This window comes from Lissotriton vulgaris, chromosome 11 (assembly GCF_964263255.1).
Source record: "Lissotriton vulgaris chromosome 11, aLisVul1.2, whole genome shotgun sequence".
Classification (NCBI taxonomy): Eukaryota; Metazoa; Chordata; class Amphibia; order Caudata; family Salamandridae; genus Lissotriton; species Lissotriton vulgaris.
Window position 1 is genome coordinate 1,005,310,673 of NC_141699.1, and position 22,961 is coordinate 1,005,333,633.

Sequence of the window (22,961 nt, forward strand, 5' to 3'; positions counted from 1 at the left end):
AAAAATAAAATCTAAAAAGTGTCTCTCACTAAAGCACTGCACAGCGTCCCTCACTAAATGACTGCACAGTGTCATCAATAACGTGATGCATTGAAAGCTAAAGTCAAAAGTCAAAGTCAAAAGTCAAAGTCAAAAGATTTATATAGCGCGCTACATACCCAGAGGGTCTCAAGGCGCTTGAAGAAGGGTGGGGAATTACTTGTCAAATATCCAAGTTTTAAGTTGCTTTCTGAATGCTAGGTGGTTCTGAGTGAGGCGAAGGTGGGTAGGAAGTGAGTTCCAGGTTTTAGCTGCCAGGTAGGAGAAGGATCTACCTCCCATGGTGGTTTTGTTGATGCGAGGTACAGTAGCAAGGGCTTGGTTGGAGGATCGTAGCTGGCGAGAGGGGGTGTAGAAGGAGAGTCGTGCGTTGAGGCATTCAGGTCCCAGTTCGTAAAGTGCTTTGTGTGCGTGGGTTAGGAGGCGGAAAGTGATCCTCTTATTGACGGGGAGCCAGTGGAGGTTTTTCAGATGACCAGAGATGTGGTCTTTACGCGGGATGTCTAGTATGAGTCTGGCTGAAGCGTTTTGGATGCGTTGGAGTTTTTTCTGGAGTTTTGCGGTGGTACCGGCGTATAGGGTGTTTCCGTAGTCCAGGCGGCTCGTGACTAGTGCGTGGGTGACTGTTTTTCTAGTTTCGGTGGGGATCCAGCGAAATGTTTTTTTGAGCATGCGAAGAATGTTGAAGCAGGATGATGAAACGGCGTTGACTTGTCTGTTCATGGAGAGTGAGGAGTCCAGGATGACGCCCAGGTTCCGTGCGTGGTCCGTCGGGATGGGTGCTTTTCCAAGGGCCTCTGGCCACCAAGAGTCATCCCAGGCGGAGGGGGAGGTACCTAAGATAAGGACTTCTGTTTTGTCTGAATTCAGTTTCAGACGGCTGTGCTTCATCCACTCGGCTACTTCTTTCATTCCTTCATGTAGGTTGGTTTTGGCGGTGTTAGGGTCTTTGGTGAGTGAGAGGATCAGTTGAGTGTCATCAGCGTAGGAGATGATGTTGAGGTTGTGTTGGCGTACGATGGCTGCGAGGGGGCTCATGTATACGTTGAAGAGGGTGGGGCTGAGTGAAGATCCTTGTGGTACACCCCAGATGACTTCAGTGGCCTCAGACTTGAATGGTGGGAGGCGGACTCTCTGGGTTCTTCCTGTGAGGAACGAGGTGATCCATTCCAGTGCTTTTCCTTGGATTCCGATGTTTCTGAGGCGCTGTAGAAGGGTGCTGTGACAGACTGTGTCGAAGGCTGCGGAGAGGTCGAGGAGGATGAGGGCGACTGTGTCTCCATTGTCCAGTAGAGTTCGAATGTCGTCTGTTGCTGCGATGAGGGCGGTCTCAGTGCTGTGTTTGGCTCGGAAGCCGGACTGTGAGGAGTCGAGGGATTTGTTGGTTTCGAGGAAGGCAGCGAGCTGGTTGTTGACAGCTTTCTCGATGACTTTGGCCGGGAATGGAAGGAGCGAGATGGGGCGGTAGTTTTTGAGTTCGGTGGGGTCAGCTGTGGGTTTTTTTCAGAAGGGCGCTGAGTTCGGCGTGTTTCCAGCTTTCCGGGAAGGTGGCGGAGTTGAGGGAGCAGTTGATGACGTCTCGGAGGTGTGGTGCTATGATGGAATCTGCTTTGTTGAAGATGTGGTGAGGGCATGGGTCTGTGGGGGATCCTGAGTGGATGGAGTTCATCAGGCGGATGGTGTCCTCAGTGGAGATTGGGTTCCAGTCATGAAGGATGTTCAAGGGGGGGTGAAGGTCCTGCAGAAGGTTGAGTGGGTTGGTCTCCGGGTCGGTTGTCGAAGCTGTTGTGGATGTCTGCGATTTTGTTGTGGAAGAATGAGGCTAGGGAGTCGCAGAGGGCTTGAGAGGGGGTGATGTCGTTGGAGTTGGCTGAAGGGTTGGTAAATTCTTTGACGATGTTGAATAATTCCTTGCTGTTGTGGGCGTTGTTATCTAGTCGGTCTTTGAAAGCGGCTTTCTTGGCAGACCGGATTAGTTGGTGGTGTATGCGGGTGGCGTTTTTGAAGGCGTCCCTGGTGCTGGTGTTTGGGTCTTTTTTCCAGGCCTTCTCGAGGGAGCGACACAGTTTCTTCGATTTCTTAAGATCATCGTTGAACCAGGAGGCGTTTTTGCTGCCTAGTTTGGTTTGACGTTTTTTCAGCGGTGCTAGGATGTCGGCGCTGTTGGATAGCCATTGGGTGAGGTTAATGGCTGCTTGGTCGGGGTTTGAGGGGTGGGCAGGGGGGTTTTGAAGAAGCACAGAGGAGATCTGGTCGATGGTGATTTTGTTCCAGTTTCTTCGCAGGGTAGGATGAGGATGGTTGTGGGTTGTGGTCTTATTGTAGATAAAGTGAACGCAGCTGTGGTCCGTCCAATGGAGAGCTGTGGTGTGACTGAAGGAGACATGTTTGCTGGAAGTGAAGCTAGGTGGCTGTCCAGGTGGCTGTAGTCAGTTTTATGCACCAAGCACCTTCAATTGCATGGGTGGCTCGCTACAGCCACATTCAAAGCACCTTCCCTGGAACCTTGAATAAATCCGGCTCCGAGCTGAGCATCGCACAAAGCGTGTTAAAGCTTAAATAACAAAAAACATCATCTCGAAAAGCGTGTGCAGAACGTGCGGTGACAGAGAAGCAAAGCACTGGTAATTGATTTGGCTGGGAACCTTTCAGCCTGCACAAAGTAAAGATAACACACACGAGCAGAGGCAGGCCAACAAAAAGTAAAGAGTGCTCTCTAAGTATTATAAATTAACATGAAGAGTGAGAGCACATGCAATGGTGGCAGTCCTCGTGGGAGGTTTCAAAAGGTAAAAAGACGGACTACTAAGTATATTAACAATTGAAAAGTAGGCATTTGGAAAGGACAGTGAAAGGAGCCAATTAAAACAAGCATTGGAAATGCAATAGGTCTCGCGCCATTAGAGTTAGTGCTTTTAGAATTGTTTATGGGTTTTTTTTGTAAATGTTTAGCATTTTTGTTTCCTGTAGCCAATGCTAAAGAATTACAAATAAAAAAAGCCATAAACATTTCTTAAAGCTGTAACTGAAATGGTCTGAGACCTATTGCACTGTGTGAGGGTGAGGGGTTGAGGGTGAGTGAGGGTGAGGGGTTGAGGGTGAGTGAGGGTGAGGGGTTGAGGGTGAGTGAGGGTGAGGGGTTGAGGGTGAGTGAGGGTGAGGGGTTGAGGGTGAGTGAGGGTGAGTGAGGGTGAGGGGTTGAGGGTGAGTGAGGGTGAGGGGTTGAGGGTGAGTGAGGGTGAGGGGTTGAGGGAGAGTGAGGGTGAGTGAGGGTGAGTGAGGGGTTGAGGGTGAGTGAGGGTGGGTGAGGGTGAGTGAGGGTGAGGGTGAGTGAGGGTGAGGTGTTGAGGGTGAGTGAGGGTGAGTGAGGGTGAGGGATTGAGGGTGAGTGAGGGTGAGGGGTTGAGGGTGAGTGAGGGTGAGGGATTGAGGGTGAGTGAGGGTGAGGGGTTGAGGGTGAGTGAGGGTGAGGGGTTGAGGGTGAGTGAGTGAGGGTGAGTGAGGGTGAGTGAGGGTGAGTGAGGGTGAGGGTGAGTGAGGGTGAGGGGTTGAGGGTGAGTGAGGGTGAGGGGTTGAGGGTGAGTGAGGGTGAGGGGTTGAGGGTGAGTGAGGGTGAGTGAGGGTGAGGGGTTGAGGGTGAGTGAGGGTGAGGGGTTGAGGGTGAGTGAGTGAGGGTGAGTGAGGGTGAGGGGTTGAGGGTGAGTGAGTGAGGGTGAGTGAGGGTGAGGGGTTGAGGGTGAGTGAGGGTGAGTGAGGGTGAGGGGTTGAGGGTGAGTGAGTGAGGGTGAGTGAGGGTGAGTGAGGGTGAGGGGTTGAGGGTGAGTGAGTGAGGGTGAGGGTGAGTGAGGGTGAGTGAGGGTGAGGGTGAGTGAGGGTGAGGGTGAGTGAGGGTGAGGGTGAGTGAGGGTGAGTGAGGGTGAGGGTGAGTGAGGGTGAGTGAGGGTGAGGGTGAGGGAGGGTGAGGGAGGGTGAGGGTGAGTGAGGGTGAGTGAGGGTGAGTGAGGGTGAGGGTGAGTGAGGGTGAGTGGGATAGGCAAGACCTAAAAATCTATCCAACAGCTGTACTGAATGAGTAAAGTGAAGTGCAAAAACCAATCAAATGTCAGAAGTGATCCTTCTGGTGTTAATAATCTTTAGGAATTCATAGTTCTTGAACATGCTGTAGAGCACCTTCAAAGCGCAAACAACGTTTTTAACAGCTTAATCGTTGTGATTGGGTGGGTTTTTGGTGGTCAAAAGGACAGCATTCAGGTTGGTTTTCTCAACAATGGAAAATGCTGCATAACCAATGAGTCACCTCTAGATGCACAAAGGCATTAAAGGGCTTTACCTGCAGAGCGTTGCGAACTGCAGTGGTAGATCAGCTGCTGCAGGGGAGGAGGAGAGGTGGGCTGATCACCGTGGCCTCTGCGGCTATAGAGGGGATCTGGGAGAGGCTGACCCCGGGCGGCCGATGACGAAGGGCACTCTACTTAACACGGAAGTGGGGGTGGGAGGAGTGTAGATTTTGGTGTTAAGAGGGAGGGCACCAAACGGGGAGAAATGTTAAAGGTCAATGTGATTAAACAAGTTAAACAAGTTTTAAAAAAAAGATACACTGGGGGGAGGAGAATCACCAAAACGTGCACTAACCCTCTATGAATTTCACGAGCCTGCATTCTGGCGTCATGGTGTACCACGGCATCCCTGCCAAAAGACTCCCCATTCCGCTCCCCCCAAATGATTAAGCATTTGCTAATGTTTTGTGACATAAAACCGGGAGATTATTATTTTTTTCCCTGCCTTAATTGAAGGAAGCATTTAGTGGAGATGTACCCATTATTGGCTCTCGGCGCGCGTGCAGCGCGCTCTCGCACTCTGGAGCAGGTTTGGACGAGCTTGCAAGATTTATGCGAATGGGCCTGAGGGGAGAGGCAATTTGTAGCCGAGACGGACAATTACGTGGCCCATGAGTGCAAGAATGACTGCGCCAGGCGGCTAATGGGTAGTAAGGCTGCGCCGGCAGCCATGAGCCGCACAGCGGTGTAACAGTCAGCAGAGCACCTCTGCACACTTTGTACTATCAATAACAAAATAGGTGCTTGATTACTCTTCCACCTCCCCGGGGACTCTCAAAATGGCTGCAGGTGACAGGGAGCAGGTAGGAGACGGTTTGAAAACTGGTGTGGGGTGGAACTGTAGTGCCGCCTGTGTAGCACACTGGGAAGGACGGCCAGAGGGGCGCGATGAGAGTGCCGCGAGCCCGTGACGACAGGAGCGGTTCTGTACGAAGCCGGTCACATGTTCCCTGGAGCCACTAAGTAGAGCAGGGAGCAACTCGCTGGTGGGTGGGTTGTATCCTTTAACTTCCGGGGGCGGGGGGATGCGGTTGTGCCAAGCAGTAAATAAGACTGCGGGTCGCGCTATTCCTCTTTGCTAATATGGCTGGTCCGCGTTTTGTGGAACCTCATGTTTTTATGTGTATTACGATCTTCCGAATTTTTGTGACACAAACTATGTGCGCAGTTTTCTGTGCTCGCCTTGCTCCGTTTAGTCGATTGTGGGACTGCCTGCCCCCGCTTTAAGTACAATGGTTCATGGCCCTCAGATGATTTATTCAAGTGTGTCGCCCATTTTTGGACTCGGGTGCCTGTTCTTTGTTTCCGGCAACAAACGCAAGCTTCGTGCACCCTTCTTTGAGCTCTGCTACTGTTGTGTTTGCACAGGGTTACGGCCACATCTGATCTTTTAAAAAAGTTTTTCCGTTTACTGTAGTTTCTAGTTCGAGGGACTTTCCAATACTTGTGGAAAGAAGGGAACGTGGGTGCCAAAATAAATATTTCCAAAACGCGTGGCTTATGTAATAAAGAGCTTACCTTGAAACTTGTAAACTTAAACAAGACGGAGGGAAGAGAGGGGAGGGGGGAGGAGAAATGCGACACGGCGGGAAGGGGAGGGGGCGGAGCGGGTACAATAAACAAGACGGAGGGAAGAGAGGGGAGGGGGGAGGAGAAATGCGACAGGGGAAATGCGAGACGGCGGGAAGGGGAGGGGGCGGAGCGGGTAAACAAAGACGGACGTGCACGCGCTTTTAAGCTCAATGCGCATGCGCATTGAGCTTAAAAGTCACGGGCACTGCAAGGAATCGCCACGATTCCTTGCAGTGTGGATAAAGAGTGGATAAGTCCCAATACTCTCGCTTGCTCGATGCGCATGCGCATCGACAGGCGAGACCTAAAAAGGGCTGGGCTTAAAGCCCATATTCTAGATACATGTCTCAAAGAGACAGTGCATGCGCTGTCTAGGTGAGACCTAACAAGACTGCAGGACCTTCATATTACAGGCCCTCTATCTTTGGGACAATTGTCATTCTCCCCAACCCTGCAGCCCATCATAGAATCGATCATGCCTGCTTTAGAAGGTACCAGCGTTAATACATTTTAATTATCTAGTTAATGTAATTCTGAATTCATTATCTTTGGTTCCAAAAATGAATTCTTTGTCTTCAACTAGAAAACCAAATGTTTAAAAAAATAATAATAATAAGCACCCTGGTCCCCCCAGGAAAGGTTAAAAATCTAGTATTTGTGTTTTATTCAGAAGTCACTCTCAAACCACAAATTAAAGCTGTAAAAAAGTTATTTTTACAAAATCATGCAAATGAAACCCTAACTACCTGTGTACTTATACAAGAACCGATCCTTAATAGTTGGGTCTGTGATTAATACCTGTTTGGGTTATTGCAGCACCCTCTAGGGGATTCCTAGCAACTTGGCAGACAGGCTGCGAAAAGCGTAAAATGCTTAGGGTAAAACAGAAGGGACCTGTGTCCTGATCTGATTTACTAGTTTGTGCCACATACTAGGGATATGCAGTATGCACACTAACTGGATTGGAAATGGGAATGTAATTTGCAATGCAACCTATGTACTAACAGGTCATAGCACAAACTTTGCATTTGCGGTGGGTTGCATAATGGTTCACCTTATGAATTCTAATTATGTAGGTTGTCATTTGTGACCTCATGCGGCTGGCTGATAACACATAAATGGAGGCCTGCAAGGCACAGGAAACTCTAAAAATGGGGAAGCAGTTTGTATTTAAAAAAATAAATCCTGGCGGGAACACACTTAGGAAAACAGGTGGAGGTCCATGGTGCTTCCCCAAAGGCTGCTGACAGTATTATCAAAGGGGAATCTTTCCTATGGGGAGTGATTCCCTTTTTTTGGCAATCAGTTACCACCCCAACTCATTGGTCAGTCAGTAACTTATGCAGTCAGAAACCGCTGATTGCGTATACCAAGCAGGAGGCCTCCTCTCTCAAACCCTTCCTATTTGTGATTTGCAATGGATTGTAAAAGACCTTTTTAGGTTGGAACTTGTAGGATCAGTGCCACGAGACCCATCTGTGGTGGTGGGTACTTTATAAGTGCTGTCACTCACTAACTGCTTTAGCGACATGGTCAAAACAAGTCCTAAAACAGCTAGATACAATGCAAAAGGTATTTTGCGAATGGCAGCGTTTGTGACTGCTAAATACCTTTTTATACCTGGGGCATCATATCTTTCTTGTAAATAACACTGTGAGGAGGGGGCAGGAGGACCACAGGTCCCAGACACACCTGGGGCAGGCTGCTGGCATTGTTGCCCGTCTCGTGTCCAGAGATTCCTATTTTTGTTGGCTGAGGCTCCCGCTGCACGGGACACCTGTTGCAAGGTGAGAAGAGGGCAGGAGGACCACAGGCCCCAGACACATCCGCTGCAGGCCGCTGTCCATGTTGCCTGTCTCACGCCCAGAGGTGACTATTTTTCTTGGCTGGAGCTCCGGCTGCACAGGACGGACTGGGTCCATCTGCGCCCATCTAGAGCCAGACAAGGCTGAGCTGGGCCACGGCTCTCGCCTTTTTCCCCCAGTCGCACCAAGTCAGATTAAGGTACTGTTATTCATTTTTTTTCTGTTTCCTCTGTTTGTGCCATGTGTTGTTTTGTATTGTCTTGGTTTCTGGAAAAAGTTGTTGTCCCCTTCTTTTGAGCGAATATGTACTGTCTGTTCTGCCTAAAGCAACATAATACTGTATAAGACATTAGGGCGGGCAGACCTAGCTGTTACAGGCAACACGGCCCATTGTGGGGCGTAGTTCCACCACTAATATAAACACCAACACTCATATCCTAATTGAGTGTGAACATGGGCAAAAGAAAGACAAACATCACCTCAACTGGGGGGACACAGTAACTACCATAGGCTCTTTCTTCTTTCTTGGTCAAGGCAGCTAACGTAATCTCTAAAGAAATAGCCCTGACTGAGAGGAGACTTTCCCTGGAGGCGGTAAACTATACACAGGATCCATACCCCTCTGTTGATCCTGTGGCAACAGACGAACCAGTTGGTTTTACGTAAAACATAAATCTAATTGTTGAGGCTGCTCTTGATAATGTTGCGGAGGCATCCCAAGATGACGCCACTATTCTCTCCGAACCTCCACTAAAAAAAGAAGAGAGGGTGTGAGAAAAGGGTAGTCCAGCCACCCAAGAAGGGGTCCCTTCTAGCAACGAGAGGAAATACTTATCTGGACCAGGTTATGTACAAATTAATTCCCAGGTTTGAATCGTTGTTGAAAGTGTTGCTGGCCCCAATTGTGAGGCAGCTTGCTGGGATAGAAGTGAAACTTAGTCATCTTATACCACCTGAATCCAGCACCTCAATTGTGAAAACAAGGACTGTGGCTGTGGGGACCAGTCGTGCAGCTGGGTTCACACCCAAAGGCATATTAAGGGTGTGAAACTTAAAAAATGGAAAAACATGGATTACTTGAAGAGAACTTTAATGAACAGACGCAAAAAATGTAGCGCATCGCAGCAGTGCGGCTGGGAGTGGGGCTACTTGTCGCCCCACATCTTAAATGTGTGTTTAAACCTGTAGTGTCAATTGGGCAAGGCACTTACTCCAGCAACGCACGCAATTTCAAAGAGTAAATGAAAATACACTTGGATGAAACCGGAGTGCATCCGATTCTTTCACTGATCAGTATCTCATGTTGCCCTACACAAGGATTGCACCCAAAGAAAGAAAATGGATACAAGTAATAACAGTAAAAGGAATGGAATTATCCACACTCAAGACGAAATAACTGTGTTCGTTAAGCCAGTCGGTGTTGGTGAATAAGAAAATGGACATGAAATCAATTATCTATTGTAAATTGGTATACCCTGTATCAAATATTGCTTTCACTGTTAATTATGTTTTTGAATTTGGGTCAAATGCACTACACGTAATGATAATCTCTCAAACTGATCGGGATGTATTTATTGCATCATGGGACATGTAGTAGTTTAATGTGAGGCGAGGTAGAAAGCAGTGGTGAATTACGTAACTCAATTAAGGGGAGGAACAGGATGTGAATGGGATTAAAACGGACGGAAGTAAGGGTGTGGCGAATGACTTTTTGAAGATGTGAGACAGAGGGAGAGGCCCCGGTTTTTAAGCACCATGGCAGGTATGAATCATCTCCGATGGGGGGTTTTAAAAACAGTATAATATAAGGCTAAAGTCTGTCAAAGTTAAAAATAATGAGCGAGTTGAGCAAGATAAGAAAGTGACGACAGATGAAGTATAATTAAGAAACGAGGTTGAAACTGACTGATGTGAGCGGGAATGATGATTGTTAGTCAGAGAAAACAGAGGGTAGTTAAGAGCATTCGCAAATAGGAGAGAGAAGTAAACGGCGAGGAGGGAAGGTTGCAAAAGGGAGTTATGTGAGAGAGGAGGGGAGTTTCGAAATGATGCCAGAAGTCACAGAGTGAATGGTGATGTAATCATTGCCATTCCAAAAAGGAGGGGAGTAGTGTTTTGAGTTATTTAATATAAAGGTCGAACATGGATGCAACTGATTTTGACATAGGACTAGGTTAACAATGCATGGTCAACAGTTTACAAGCAACAGATACATTTGATGTACTGTTTATATTTAAACATATGACATGCTTATGGTAAATATTTTTTCGTTACCACAGTTATTCCTGAAGAAGGGCTTTGGCCTGAAATGCATTGGGTTTTTAATAAATGCTGCCTGGAACGAACAATGCACTAGTCGTGTTTTAGTATGAGGCCCGGTTGGGCACTACAGTAACATAAGAAGCTTGGGAAATGGCACTAGCGTATCTGCGTGTGGATCTGAGTAAACGTTTGAAAGCAAAAGTTTGAAACTTAAAAAATGGAAAAACATGGATTACTTGAAGAGAACTTTAATAAACAGACGCAAAAAATGTAGCGCATCGCAGCAGTGCGGCTGGGAGTGGAGCTACTTGTCGCCCCACATCTTAAATGTGTTTTTAAACCTGTAGTGTCAATTGGGCAAGGCACTTACTCCAGCAACGCACGCAAGTTCAAAGAGTAAATGAAAATACACTTGGATGAAACCGGAGTGCATCCGATTCTTTCACTGGAAGGTATGGAACACGCCAAGTCCACAGTGAGACAATACATCATACTGAGCGCAAGTCCACTCAGGCAGCCATATTTGTAACTTATTAATAACGCCCACCATCGTTCCCTGCTGACCAGATTCAGATTTAATTTTATTCACTGTTTTTTAGCTGTTCCCAGAGGATTTTAAAAAGCCAAGTGCTTTGAAGCCCTGTGATCATTTTTCAGAGCAGGACAACTTACATGTCATATGTTTCTGTGATTTTTACAGTATTTTACGGAAACAATCTATCTTACAGTTGGTAAGGGACTGTAATTTTGTACAAGTGAGGTCTGACCTGATCTATTTACAAATGCGGTCTGCCCCCCGGTCTGCTTCGGAGTTGCAAGATTTTTCTCAGGAGCCCTAAGACACAGGAAGAAGCTTTCCAAGGAACAGAGAGCTCCTATTTTGACATTTTGTCTAAATGTATCAATCACATATTATTTATCATGGTAAGCTTTATATGCTGTTTCTGACGATATTTCTCCTATGCCTGTACATCCACACTCGCACTTTACGTGCCCAATTTTTAGATTTATACTTCTGATCCTTCGTTTTCTTGATTTAGCCCTAAAGTCATGTATTTACTTACCCCTCTTAATGAAGGTTTTAGCCGGCCTCTATCCGTATTAACTTGGAAATGCACATGCACTATTGGTTCGTTTTTAAATATTTATGTATTTTACTCGATTTTAGGTTTACATGTTTTTACTGAATGTGCTTTTATGGTCTTGAATGGCCTAATAAAGATTTACTGAACTGAACTTACTGAATGAACACTGTGTAAAAGACATGGAATAAAAAAAACAGACCAATTAAATTTGTAACCAAATCATATGCTGTACATAAATCTTTGACGTATTTGCTTCAATTCCGATACTGACCATTGTGAATCTTTGCTTTGTGCTTCTTTAAACTCTTTACATCTGTGTAGGAGTTTCCACATAAGTCACAGACGAATGGTCTTTCACCTAAAAGTATTTGAAAGAGTTGTCAGTGTCAACATTGAAGAGCTCATCATTAAAGTCATATCTATAAGGCATCATATATAATTTGAGCTGGTCACCAAAAAGCATTTGAAAGAGTTTTCAGTGTCTGTACTGGAGAGCTACTCATTAAAGTTATCTTTGAGAAGCACCAGAAATAAATTCAACACCAGAACACACTCAAGTTTTTTTAACTGGGAAATACAAAGGTCCTCAGTTTTGAACATGTTTTAAGGGGATTTAAAATGGTGCAGGCTTTAAAGCGGAGTAAAAAGATCACTTGCTCATAGTGTGCTGTGACTGCAAATATAGGACTATTTACTGTGTTCAACAGGAGGCTACATATGTCAAGCGATTCTCTGATTGTGGTGCATATATTATCACATTGTACACAATGTTATGTGGTTGCTGCAGACACTGGAAGCAAGCAATGCGTTGTACTAACCCATAAAAACTAGGTTGCTGTTTTAAAGAATAAAAAAATACTATGAGCATGGCTTTCAGACTCCAATACCTCTGGCACCAAATTTGCATAGGTTGAGGACGGTATTGTGATTGGGCCAACCGGCGACAACGAAGATTACTTTATCTGGCACTTTTGTTGTGTATACTCCATTACTACTACTGGAATAAACCCACAGCGGATACCACCATCCACACGTTCCATCACCACCAGACAAGCTAAAGGTTTACTCAATCACTGACTACAACTTGTTGTTAAATTAGCAATTATCATGAACAATACTGAAAACTCACTTGGTAGCATTGAAAAATACAAATCTCCCAGCCCAGGCCATGGAACTCATCAAAGGTTACAGGCAGAAATGCAAGCATTTTCTTAACTGTCTAGTCCAATGGACTCCTTTCATCATTCATCAATTACAGCAGCTCACTCCTTTTCAGTTATGGTGGCTGGATATTTAATCCAAGCTGCTTGGTTTTCATCTCAGTGTTTTGAGAGCCGATTATAGTTCTCCAGGACATCTCCCATTATCTTTTCTGTCCACTCTAGGGGTCAGCATGCAAGAGGCCTACACTTCAAAGACTAGAAGTAAAATGATGTTATTCAGCTTTCTTCATTATATAGACCTGCTCATTTTAATGATCCCCTTGGTGGTCATATTGTAACAAGCTGTTGTAATACATGATTCTTCACCCCTCTTGTGATTCTATCCAGACTCCCAAACAGTGTTTACCCTTACTTACCATCAACCTTTTTACCTATAATAATCTTTAATCTTACTTCAATCAACCTCCACTCTGCCTCAATACTCACGGTTCGTCCTCACTGTTTCACTTTAGCAGCTGTGATAGTATGAAAAAATACACAATGCACTTTGTCATCTACAGGAAATCTAAAATATCTGACTCACTCACTATTCGTCCAATTCTTATTTTACAAAGTAAATCTGAGCAAACTTTATACCTATCAGGGCCCAAATAAAATCACCACCCCCCTTTTGTACCGCTTTTGGCTGCCATAAGTGTGGCAGGGTATGCTCAGACGTGAGTCCCTTGCTCACTTTGCCACTGGATTCAAGAAAGCCGGGCTGAAGACAGCTGGAATGCCAGAAACCGGTCCTCTGAAGCTTGTTTCCGGTCCAGGGAAGACATGGCTTGGCAGTTCGGGCTGGACTGTTCCCATGAGGCACAGGGTCAGACTGATTTGCATATAGCCATGTCTGAACTGGGGTGGCAGAGTGGGCTAAAGAACGGTGATGGATTTAACCCAGATCTTTTGACTGGGTGTGGGTGTTTGATTGATTCAGATGCTCCGTCCATCACCACCCCCCTTTTGTACCAAATAAATATTAAGCACACTATTTTTTTTGCGCTGCGGCACACCCTGAATTAAGTGGGTTCCGCACAGACTAGGAAAATGAACTGGCTTACAAGAAAAAGTAAGCCCACCTCAGCACAGGCGGGAACTCTGACAGTTCACACCTGCGACTGGGTACTGAGTCTAGGAGCAGCACGCCCTCCCTCTGTTGATTGTACGTCAGCTCCATGTGCAGAACAGTCAGTATGCCTCCCAACAAGCACAAGCATCAGCAGCCTCTTCTATAACACCGAAGAACCTCGAAGGGCAGCTGTGTTCAGGGTACTTTCAGTAATATCGCCCCAAATGCCTTGACAATAACACATAACATGCTTTAGCATGCCTATTTCTGTTCCTGAACTACCTAAACCCAATTTATTATGCACACTTTATAATGTCACATCTGCAAAGGCTCATCATGCCAACATGGCCTGACTTAGGCTAGACCTAATCAGCATAACAGAAAACCGGTAAAACCCCCATCCTCGAGGAATAATTGATTCCCTAGTGCTCTAAAGATAATACAATTGCGGAAAAGAACATCCTTTAAATAAATGGCGGTGTGGCAGTCATTTCTAGGACACAAACGAAAACCATTCCCAATTATGAATTGTTACTTTGCTCATTTTACCCTTGACTCTCTTCTGTCTTTCTCCCTTTTCTTGACCCCCCTTTTTAGGTCGAGCCCGGGCAGCGCATGCGCTGATGCGAGGCATGCAGTATTGGAGTATGTAATAGAAGCCCTGCCCACTCCATCCACATTTGTCATTGGCTTGTGTCACTGTCCTTTGTAAATGCTGGCTTCTAATTCATCATTTGGCTCGTTAGTCTCTCCTTAGTACCGCCTTGTCTTCATTTGTAACTTCCCATGAGGACTTGCCCTTTTACTTCTGTTGTCACACGTTATGTCCTATTTAGTCTGTAAGCACTATTTTCTTTAACCTCTTGGCTGCTAGGCGTTTTCCCGCTGTGTGCTGGAAAATCACTGATGCCATTTATTCATGACGAGCTCAGCTCGTCATCAGCACACGACACCCGTGGGTGATGACGAGCTGAGCTCGTCATCAGCATCGAAAGGGTTAATGACTTTCTCTTACTGCAGGAGGGTCTCTCGTGGGCAGTTGTGATAGCAAATGGGGAGCTCTTCAGGAGACAGGAGACAGAAGGAGGCAACCCAGCGATGCCTTCAAGCATTTGCAAGAGTTTAAGCTATTGGCATTGTAGATGACAATGCCTTTTATTTATGTTTTAAAAACCAAAACATAAATTAAAGTCATTGTCATTTAGAATGCCAATAGCTCAAACTTGCGTAAACACGAGACCGATTGCATTACAGACGCGTGTTCTTCTTCCCCATGGTTCAGTCCTCCTGGCTGGAGGAGAATGTTAGAGAATGTTGACAGTTGCTGATGTGACAACTTTCCTGCAGGGAGACTGTTTTATTTCAGTTAATATTCCAGTGCCTGCTCTACAAGATTGGCGACCAGCTACAACAAACAGTAGCCAGGCTCCGCAGGGTACAGCTGTTCACCGTCACCCCTGTTCAAGGAATGAATGGGATTCTTGATGTACTTCCTCAGGTGTCCTGCAGTTTATTTTACAGACTGTGTCCATATACTCAATTCCGTGGTCCCCGTGGAGGGAGATAACTGGCTGCATGCCCTAGTGCTCGTAAGGTCCTAGCTAGGAGGCTCTAGTAGTTGCACTGGGAACCCTCTTGGTGCTATCTGACCTTTCCAGCTGCCACTTCATTTAATCACTGAAGCCTGAAGTGGTTTTGTCATTTCCTGAGGCTTTGAGTTGCTTACGGGAGCATAGTGGATTGTGGCATCTTGCAAACGGTCAGCTCTGTTATGTATTATGAGAGCTCTGGGCTAAAGTAACTGTTTCCCTGTTCCTGCTAATTGCAGCCTCTAAGAAGATAGTTCTGAGGTCCTCCTGCGCCAAGTTCTCCTCTGTTTTGCATTTTTATTAGAAGCCCTTTATCCCCGCCGTGCGTGTGCTGTCTTTCCTCACTTTCCTGTCAAGAGGGGCATTTCTTTCATGCTTTCCAGTATATGTCAGGAAACACGTCAGCTGTCTATCATTTACTTCTCCCTCAACTTACCAGGGCAGCCATACGAGAGTCTTCGCTCTATTTTCTCTGACGCAAGCTGAAAACCTTTTGTTCGAATGCTTTTTATGTGGCAATGACATACCTTATTTTATTGTTTTTGGATCAGCTCTCGTCTCCTAATCGGCTCCCCTGAGCGTTCCAGAGATATCGATTTGGGGTTCCAGTCCCCTCATGCACAATGCCTTTGTCGGTATTTTAAAAGACAGATGATTTCGTATGAAAAGTTCCTTTTCCAGTCACAGTAACTGTACAGTCTTTATTGCCATCTAGTGGCAACTGGCTATACTTGTCCATTTTCTGCATTGCTATGTATACTGCCACCGCCGTTTCTAAAAGCATTTATATTCTGTTCGCGACAGAAATTTAGATTTGTTCTTCATCTTCCCCTTGTAACCGATCTCGTGTCCACATTATTTTCATTTTAACCCCCCACCATGGCAGCTGAAAGTATGTCGCAGCCACCTCCCTTCCTAAATGATTGCTGAGAACCTGCACTACCGTGGAAGCCATGGATACAATAAGTCGAATCTTATTTAATCGCCGTATGAGGTGAAAAGTTGCCCCCCTTTGTGCAAACAATACGTTTTGCTTCACAATCTGGGTACCAAAGTACGAATTTTTGACAATTTACCTGACTGTTGCTGAAAAAGGAGGGGGAGCAAGGCAATGTTTCCGGATTGCTTTAAAGAAACTGGAGGAAACATTTGGTGAGAAAACTAATGTAGTCCTAGAACTTCACACATTTTTGGTGAGGCTGAAGGAAAAAATGAAAGCATAACACGTTATCTTGCTATTCTCAGAGGTCTAGTTAACACATCTGAATTTAGAGATCTCTACGACGCACTTATTCGGGTCCAAATTGTAAAATGTATTAACAATGCTAAACTTCAAGAAGTTTTTGCCTAAAAACCCTAATCTTAAAGATACTCTGGATATAGCTAAGAGCATTGAACATACTACTACCTGTGTATTGCGGGAACCTCGTTATTTAAACCCACTCAGCTTTTCGCCGGTCGGCACCATATCCTAATACCATGGTAGAGTGTACAGGACGTTTGATTCTTCGTTTCTGGTGAGTGGCTTCAGTATCCTCGCTGCATGTTTCAACAGCAGCACGCTAAGATTTGTTATCAGTGTCACCGTATTTGGCCGCTAGTATTCATATTGCGTTTTCTTCTCTTTCATTTAGTTTCAGACCTTGTTCATCAACAGAGGTATTTTTCATATTCACCTAGCAGGGTGGTGTTTATCACACGTTCTGTTGCTTATTCGGTTTGTTCCCCCTCGGTTCTTCATTTTTATAGCCAATCACGGAATCTCTTTGGTTTCTTGAGTGCATCCCACAGCAAGGTCCCAGCCGGTCGTTCGGATAAGCGCTTTTTTTTTTTAGCATTTGGCATATGTTGTTATACACCATGTACCATGAGGCACGTGTGTCTCCTTCCCATCATGTATGGTATGTCATTTCTGTACATTCGGTCATTGTATATAGCCGTGGGTGTAGCTTGAGTTTAGTAGCTTTTTGATTTTTATTGCGTAGTGCATCACAATAACATATGGTTATCCTTTCTGTTCAACTCAGTGGCGCCCGAAGAAGGGACGACAGTTCCCGAAATGCATTGGGCTGCACATATTTGGTCTGCACCTCTACAATATTATATTTGCACTGAAGAATATGGAATATGTATAAAAACGTACAATGCACGATTCTTGTAACCATTGTTATATTTTTAGATTACTGCATTGAACACTTTTCAACAAAGATAACATTTGTTTGAACCTTTTGTGGTATGAATTTCTTTTTGATTTGGTTTGAAAAGTCTGTGAAAAATTGTTCTCAAACTTTGTATATATTTAGTTTGTAGTGTACACAGTATCTCAAGCAATCATTGTGCTTAATTGTTTCCACAGGTTGCACTGTGCCAACTAAAACAGTGCCAATCTACACTGATTAGTCATTAGGGATTTGAGAGTCTCAATGCTCAATACACATTTTACAGAGAAAGAAGTATTCAAGGTACCTCAGAAGAGGTATTCAGAAGTCTACTTGGTTTTTGCAACATGTCTTCCATTCTAAATTTAACCCCTGTGGCAGAATCATTCTCTGGTAATATAAATACATTCTTTCTCCCACCCCTACTTCATTGTGTCTCATACATACATGAGCCCCATAGCTACCAAAAGTCTTCGACAATGCATGTTCCAATATGTCTCCTATTTCATGTGTCACACAAAATCCCTCCGTTTCTATTTTTACACAAAGAAGAGTAGATTTCTGAAAGTACATCACCCCTTTGCTGCATAAACTATTATCTTTCATCTGCTGGCCACAATACAAATCAGATACTTCAGTTTCCATTGGTCTTATTTCTGACTCTGTTGATCACGGTACATGGCTATTAGGGTATAGGACTACCATTCTTAGACTTTTTAAAGTTCAAGCCATCCTCTTGTGTAGGCTTACTCTGCAGCTACTTATCCAACCCTGACTAGGGAAGAGTATGTGATTCCAAAATAGAGCCACTTGTAATACTTAAAGGGTCATGACCTGCTCATGCCAAATGTCTAAGAGAATAAAGGTGAGGTGGTCACGGTCCTTCAGGTGTCAACAAGCACGTTTGTACTCATGTATGCCATATCCATGTATAGCAAAGAAGATCTGCATTATGAATTGAGTGTGTATCAATTTTCATGCTGAACTCAGATCTGCTGATACTATTTTTTCCAGTTTGCAACTAGTTCCATCATTAACTATGTTTTTTTTTTACTTGCCTCCTTCACCTTCACTGCAGCTCTTCTTGGGTAGAGTACACCACTTTCAGGTTCCTAAGAGATGAATAGCAATACAATGTGCCTTAGGAATTCCACCCTCAGCTGAGTTAATGTAACAAAGGTCGACAGCGACAGCACAGAAAGGTCACCCCACTTGAGCCAAAAAAAGAGCTGTTGTTAACATCCTGAGAACTGGTAGCAATCTAATCTATAAATTGTGTTACAATACATACAACTAAGAGAACCCAGGATTCTGAGCAAGGATCACGACCAAAGTGTGCCGAAATGAGAATTCCATCCTAGAGTGAACTTTATAGCAACTGCACTATGTAGTGCAGCCTGGTTTACACATTTCAACATAGATTCCCTACATAATTTCATTCACAGAAAGACGGATTTATTGTTCAACTGATTAAAATCCTTAAAACTTTTTTTATCCGATATAAATGTGGCACATGATAAAAAGCGTAAAAGAGAGAAGCACTTTTGCTTTTAATAAAACAAAACAAACTCATTAAAAAAATGTAAGTTCGACTTGCACCTTAAAATGTAGGATTTATTTAAAAAAACAAAGTCTCTGCTTTGATCATCATTTCTCATCGGATTTAGCTGAGATTGGCTTTCCTCCCGATACAATTTCATATTGGTCTGTTTGATGTATTTTAAGAAACGTGCAGCCAGTTGGCTTGAGACCCCATTCAATCAGATCGCTAAGGCCTCATAGCAAGATCTTACATTTAAAACTGCAAAGTTTATATACATAGGTCAGCTCGGGGCAGGGGGAAGCTTAGTTACACATTTACATTTGCTTTCTTACTGAGATCTTTTGTGTCCATTTTAACTGATATGAGTTTGGCTTGCTTCACTAAAACTTTTGTCAGGCATTTACATTTATTTAGATTGGCTTCCCATAATTCAACTGCTTCAAGGGTTTGAAGCATCAGACTGAGGTATTTATTCCACGTGGATGCTTTGTTTTTTATTACCTGACACAGTAGAAATTTCCGGGAGTCCGGCTCTGCCCACTTTAATTTCCCACAGTAAGAAATAAACCTGGCACAAAGTATCAGCTCTTGCCTTTTTAAGTCAAATTCCAGGCGGATTCGTAGAATCTGGGAGGTGGGAAATGAGGTGGTAGCAGCTGCGGTGTGCTTTCTCCAGCCAGGTACAAAACTGGCATATGAACGCAATCATTCCATATGCAAGGGTTGCCATTAATTTGCGCCCTGTGAACTTGCAAAGTATTGTTGTGTCCGGGGCTGTCATGTTGTCTTTGGGAAGTAGTGACTTTCAGGTGCGCTTCTTTGCGTCCTTGCTTCATCAATCCAAATGCCTAGATACTTGTAGGCGGTTTATCTTTCCAGCTTTGTTTCTTCTGCCAAAAATTGAACCATTTAATTTAATTTACTGCCAAGAATTATTAACTTGGTTATAGAAATGCTAATTTTGATTGTACTGATGTTATAGTAGGAAGCAAGTGCATCCAGTAATCTTTGGAGCTCTGTGGGAGTCTGGTCTAATATAATAATATCATCAGCATATTGCTGGGCTTGGATCACAGTCCTCACCACCTCTAGGGGAAAGGCTCTTGCCTTCGCAAAGGCTTAATTTAAATTGGATAGATATAAATTAAAGAGAATGTGGGCTAAAACACAGCCCTTTTAAACTTCTGTTAGTATTAATTATTTCCTTCTTGAGCCATTTTGATTAAAATGTAATTTGGACCCAGGTATCTCTGTAGAGGAACACAACTGCTGTTAAAAGGGGAGCAGGAATACCCCATTTAGCCAATTTTGCCTAAAGTCTGCCTTCATTCACGTTGTCAAAAGCAGACGTGAAATCACCGAAGGTGGCATAAAAAAGATTGGTCCTTTTACGACACTGTTTGCCCCACTTTAGAGACTAGGTATAATAGCAGGTTGTTTTCGATGTTTTTTCCTCTCTTGAAACCAGTTTGATCGACCCATTTTTCCAGTTTCTGGTTTAGTATTTTAAAAGAACACTTTCCTTCAATGTCGAGAAGTATGATTAATTGAAAGTTCTCCGTTAGAGTTAAGGAACGCCTTTTTTATGTATTGGGACTAACAGTGAGCTTCTCCAGCTGCCTGGGATGCAGTTGGTGGTCAAGCAGTTCGTAAAAGTGACAGCAACAGGGTCTGAGCATACATGAATATAGAGCCCAGGATGCCACTGGGTCAGGGGGACTCTGGAAGTACGCATGGATTTTAGAATGCTCTCAACCGCCTAGTTGAGGGAGGGAGTGATCATTTTGTCTCGCCATGTAGGGGACGTAGCGGTAGTCTGGACTCCTGTTACCATTCCTTAGAATTTCCATGTGCTGTTATTCACATATAGCTTTTTAATATGTCATATCCAGTTCACAGGCGATATATTTGTGGCAGATGAATTAGGTTCCTTTGTTGCCAGCTTATTTACTGTGAACCACAATTTCCTGTAGTCTTTGAAATTTACCACTTCAAGTAGTTTAGTTCATTGTCTTTCTTCTGCTATTTTTTTGGGGCCCACAGTGCCTTCTTTATATTGCTTTTTTGTACTCCAATCTCTTATTTCTGTGTTTAATTTAAAGATGGTATGGATTCTAAAAACCTTGTTCACCAACCCACCAAACACCTACCTCACTCTCACTTATGCACATTCCCAGCACCAGCAAAAGCAACATTGGAGGTCGCTCATTCTCCTACATTGCACCCAAGACATGGAACAACCTCCCTCAACACATCAGAGCCTCCTCCTCCTCACTTCTTGAGTTCTGCAAGAAGCTGAAGACGTGGCTCTTCATATAAGCACCTTGGGAACCACAACCCTGCACACCTGTTCATGCGCATGTGTAGACTCTCAGGTGATTAGTGTGCTATACAAAACATAACATAACCTACTTTTCAATGCCCTGATGTTCATCCCTATACCTTGTAAGCGTGAGGGCCTCTCTTTCTGTTGGGTAAGAATCTCTGCCACTGCTATATGACTCCGGATTGGGACAGGAACTGAGACACCTGCAGGCAGTGCATATCCCAACGTTTCCCTTTCATGCGTGCTTTCAAGAACTTGCTACAGAATTCTGGCAACAAAAGTTGCCACTACCCTTTTTCAATTGGTTCCAGATCTGCTTGTGAGACCAATAGCTTGTGCCGGTCCATGAAGCGGCAGTTCAGTTGCAACACACAGCTAATAATGGCATGATCACCAGCTAAATTTGGGGAGACTGAATTCTCGAATATGGAGAAATTGGGCAATGGAAACCCACAATTAGTCCAGAGTTGACAGCCTTTAATGTATGGATGCAGATACAATTTTTTAACAGACACTTTTTTAACTCATTAGCTAAAAGTTTCCCATTTTGGTCCTGTTTCTGAAGTGGTGTTTTCATTGGCGGGATTTTTCAGAAGGCATCATTATAATGTTGAAAAATAGCGTTTCCCATCTGGGGTCCGTTTCTCAACAATGAAAATTATGTTTTATATCCTCCCATTCCAATGCATTTCGGGCTAGGATAACCCTTCGTCAAGGGATAGAAATTCTAAAAGCAAATTAAATACACCCCAACTGAGGAGTTGCCGCCCTGATTTGAATTCTTAGCTGGAGAGTAATACTCTGTTTAATCTGGCCAGGGACAGGAAACAGACTATCATTTTTCTTCAAGTCACAGTATGCCATATTGCTTCAGATTAACAATGAAATCTGGATTGGCATTTAGTGTGGGAAACCCACTGATTTTTCAAAAGCAGACTAATACTTGTAAATTCAGGGAGGTATGCACTGTTTTCGGATATTGTTGAAGAGCATTTAGTTGTCAAGCCCAATTATTGTCCATTTTGTGTTTGGCACTGCCTTATGGTGATCTCTTTCAAATCCTTACGGATTAATAGGCTTTGGGCTCTTTTGTGTGAATCTCCCACATTTACATTTTGAAGGATTGCAGTAGTGATTGTCCCCTGGTTCCACTTAGTGGTGTTCAATGTTTTATCTGCTTGTTGGTGTTTGCTCGATATTTGAAATATAATGGGCTATTTTACTTTTTGCAGGACCACTATTGCAATTCCCCGGGTGTTTTTCATGGCCTTTTAGCATTTAAGCATACATTTTATGAGCAAATGGGATTTCTGTTCCCCTGTTGAGCTCATTTTCCGCTGGGGGCTTAAATGCTATAGACTCAATGTTCTTGGAGGTGATATTTCTCAGGCAAGGCTGTGCAGAGTTTAATGATGTTTTCTTTGTTCGGTGCGTTTTGTTTGTCACAAGATATGTATTCTGGGTACAAATTTACTTTGTTGCTCTCCTATGCGATAGAGGAGATTTATCCTATTGTGTGGGCTTAGAATCTTTCCCGTCAATTGAGGATTGCCTTCTGAGTGTTGAGTTATGATCTGGGCCTGATCTGCTCTTATCATATTGCTGAGTGGTCTCATCACTAGTCCCATAGTCACCTGTTGTTGTATCCTACGTGTAGGCCTCCGCCCACTAATTTTCCTCGATTTGTTAGCAAGACTATTGTCTTGTTACAGACCTGTGGTGTGGCACTATTTATCATTGAGCCTAAGGGCCAGCAATTCTTCACCTTTAGTAAGCGCTACTTTGTTGCGTCTGCTTCTTTAGCGGCTGATATATTGCCACTACGTTGCTCCCGTCAGGCTCCGCTCTTATTGCATTAAATTGCTTTCCCTATGGGTAGGTGGCTTATTTGTGCTGATTCCTGAGAAATCTTTCCTATTTTACTGCCCGGATAATCTCTGCTCTTTTGATAGCATTCCTTGGGGCCTGAT

At 44.3% G+C, this 22,961-nt stretch overlaps 1 protein-coding gene across 3 annotated transcripts in view; it reads right to left on the reverse strand.

Moving 5' to 3' along the window:
- MYNN (myoneurin) overlaps nt 1–22,961 on the reverse strand; it is a 98,751-nt gene that overhangs the window by 9,836 nt on the left and 65,954 nt on the right. For all 3 annotated transcript variants that reach the window (XM_086944313.1, XM_086944315.1, XM_086944314.1), the window contains one exon: nt 11,372–11,458. In XM_086944313.1, the coding sequence (XP_086800439.1) occupies nt 11,372–11,458 (87 nt within the window). The remainder of the gene's footprint in view (nt 1–11,371; nt 11,459–22,961) is intronic.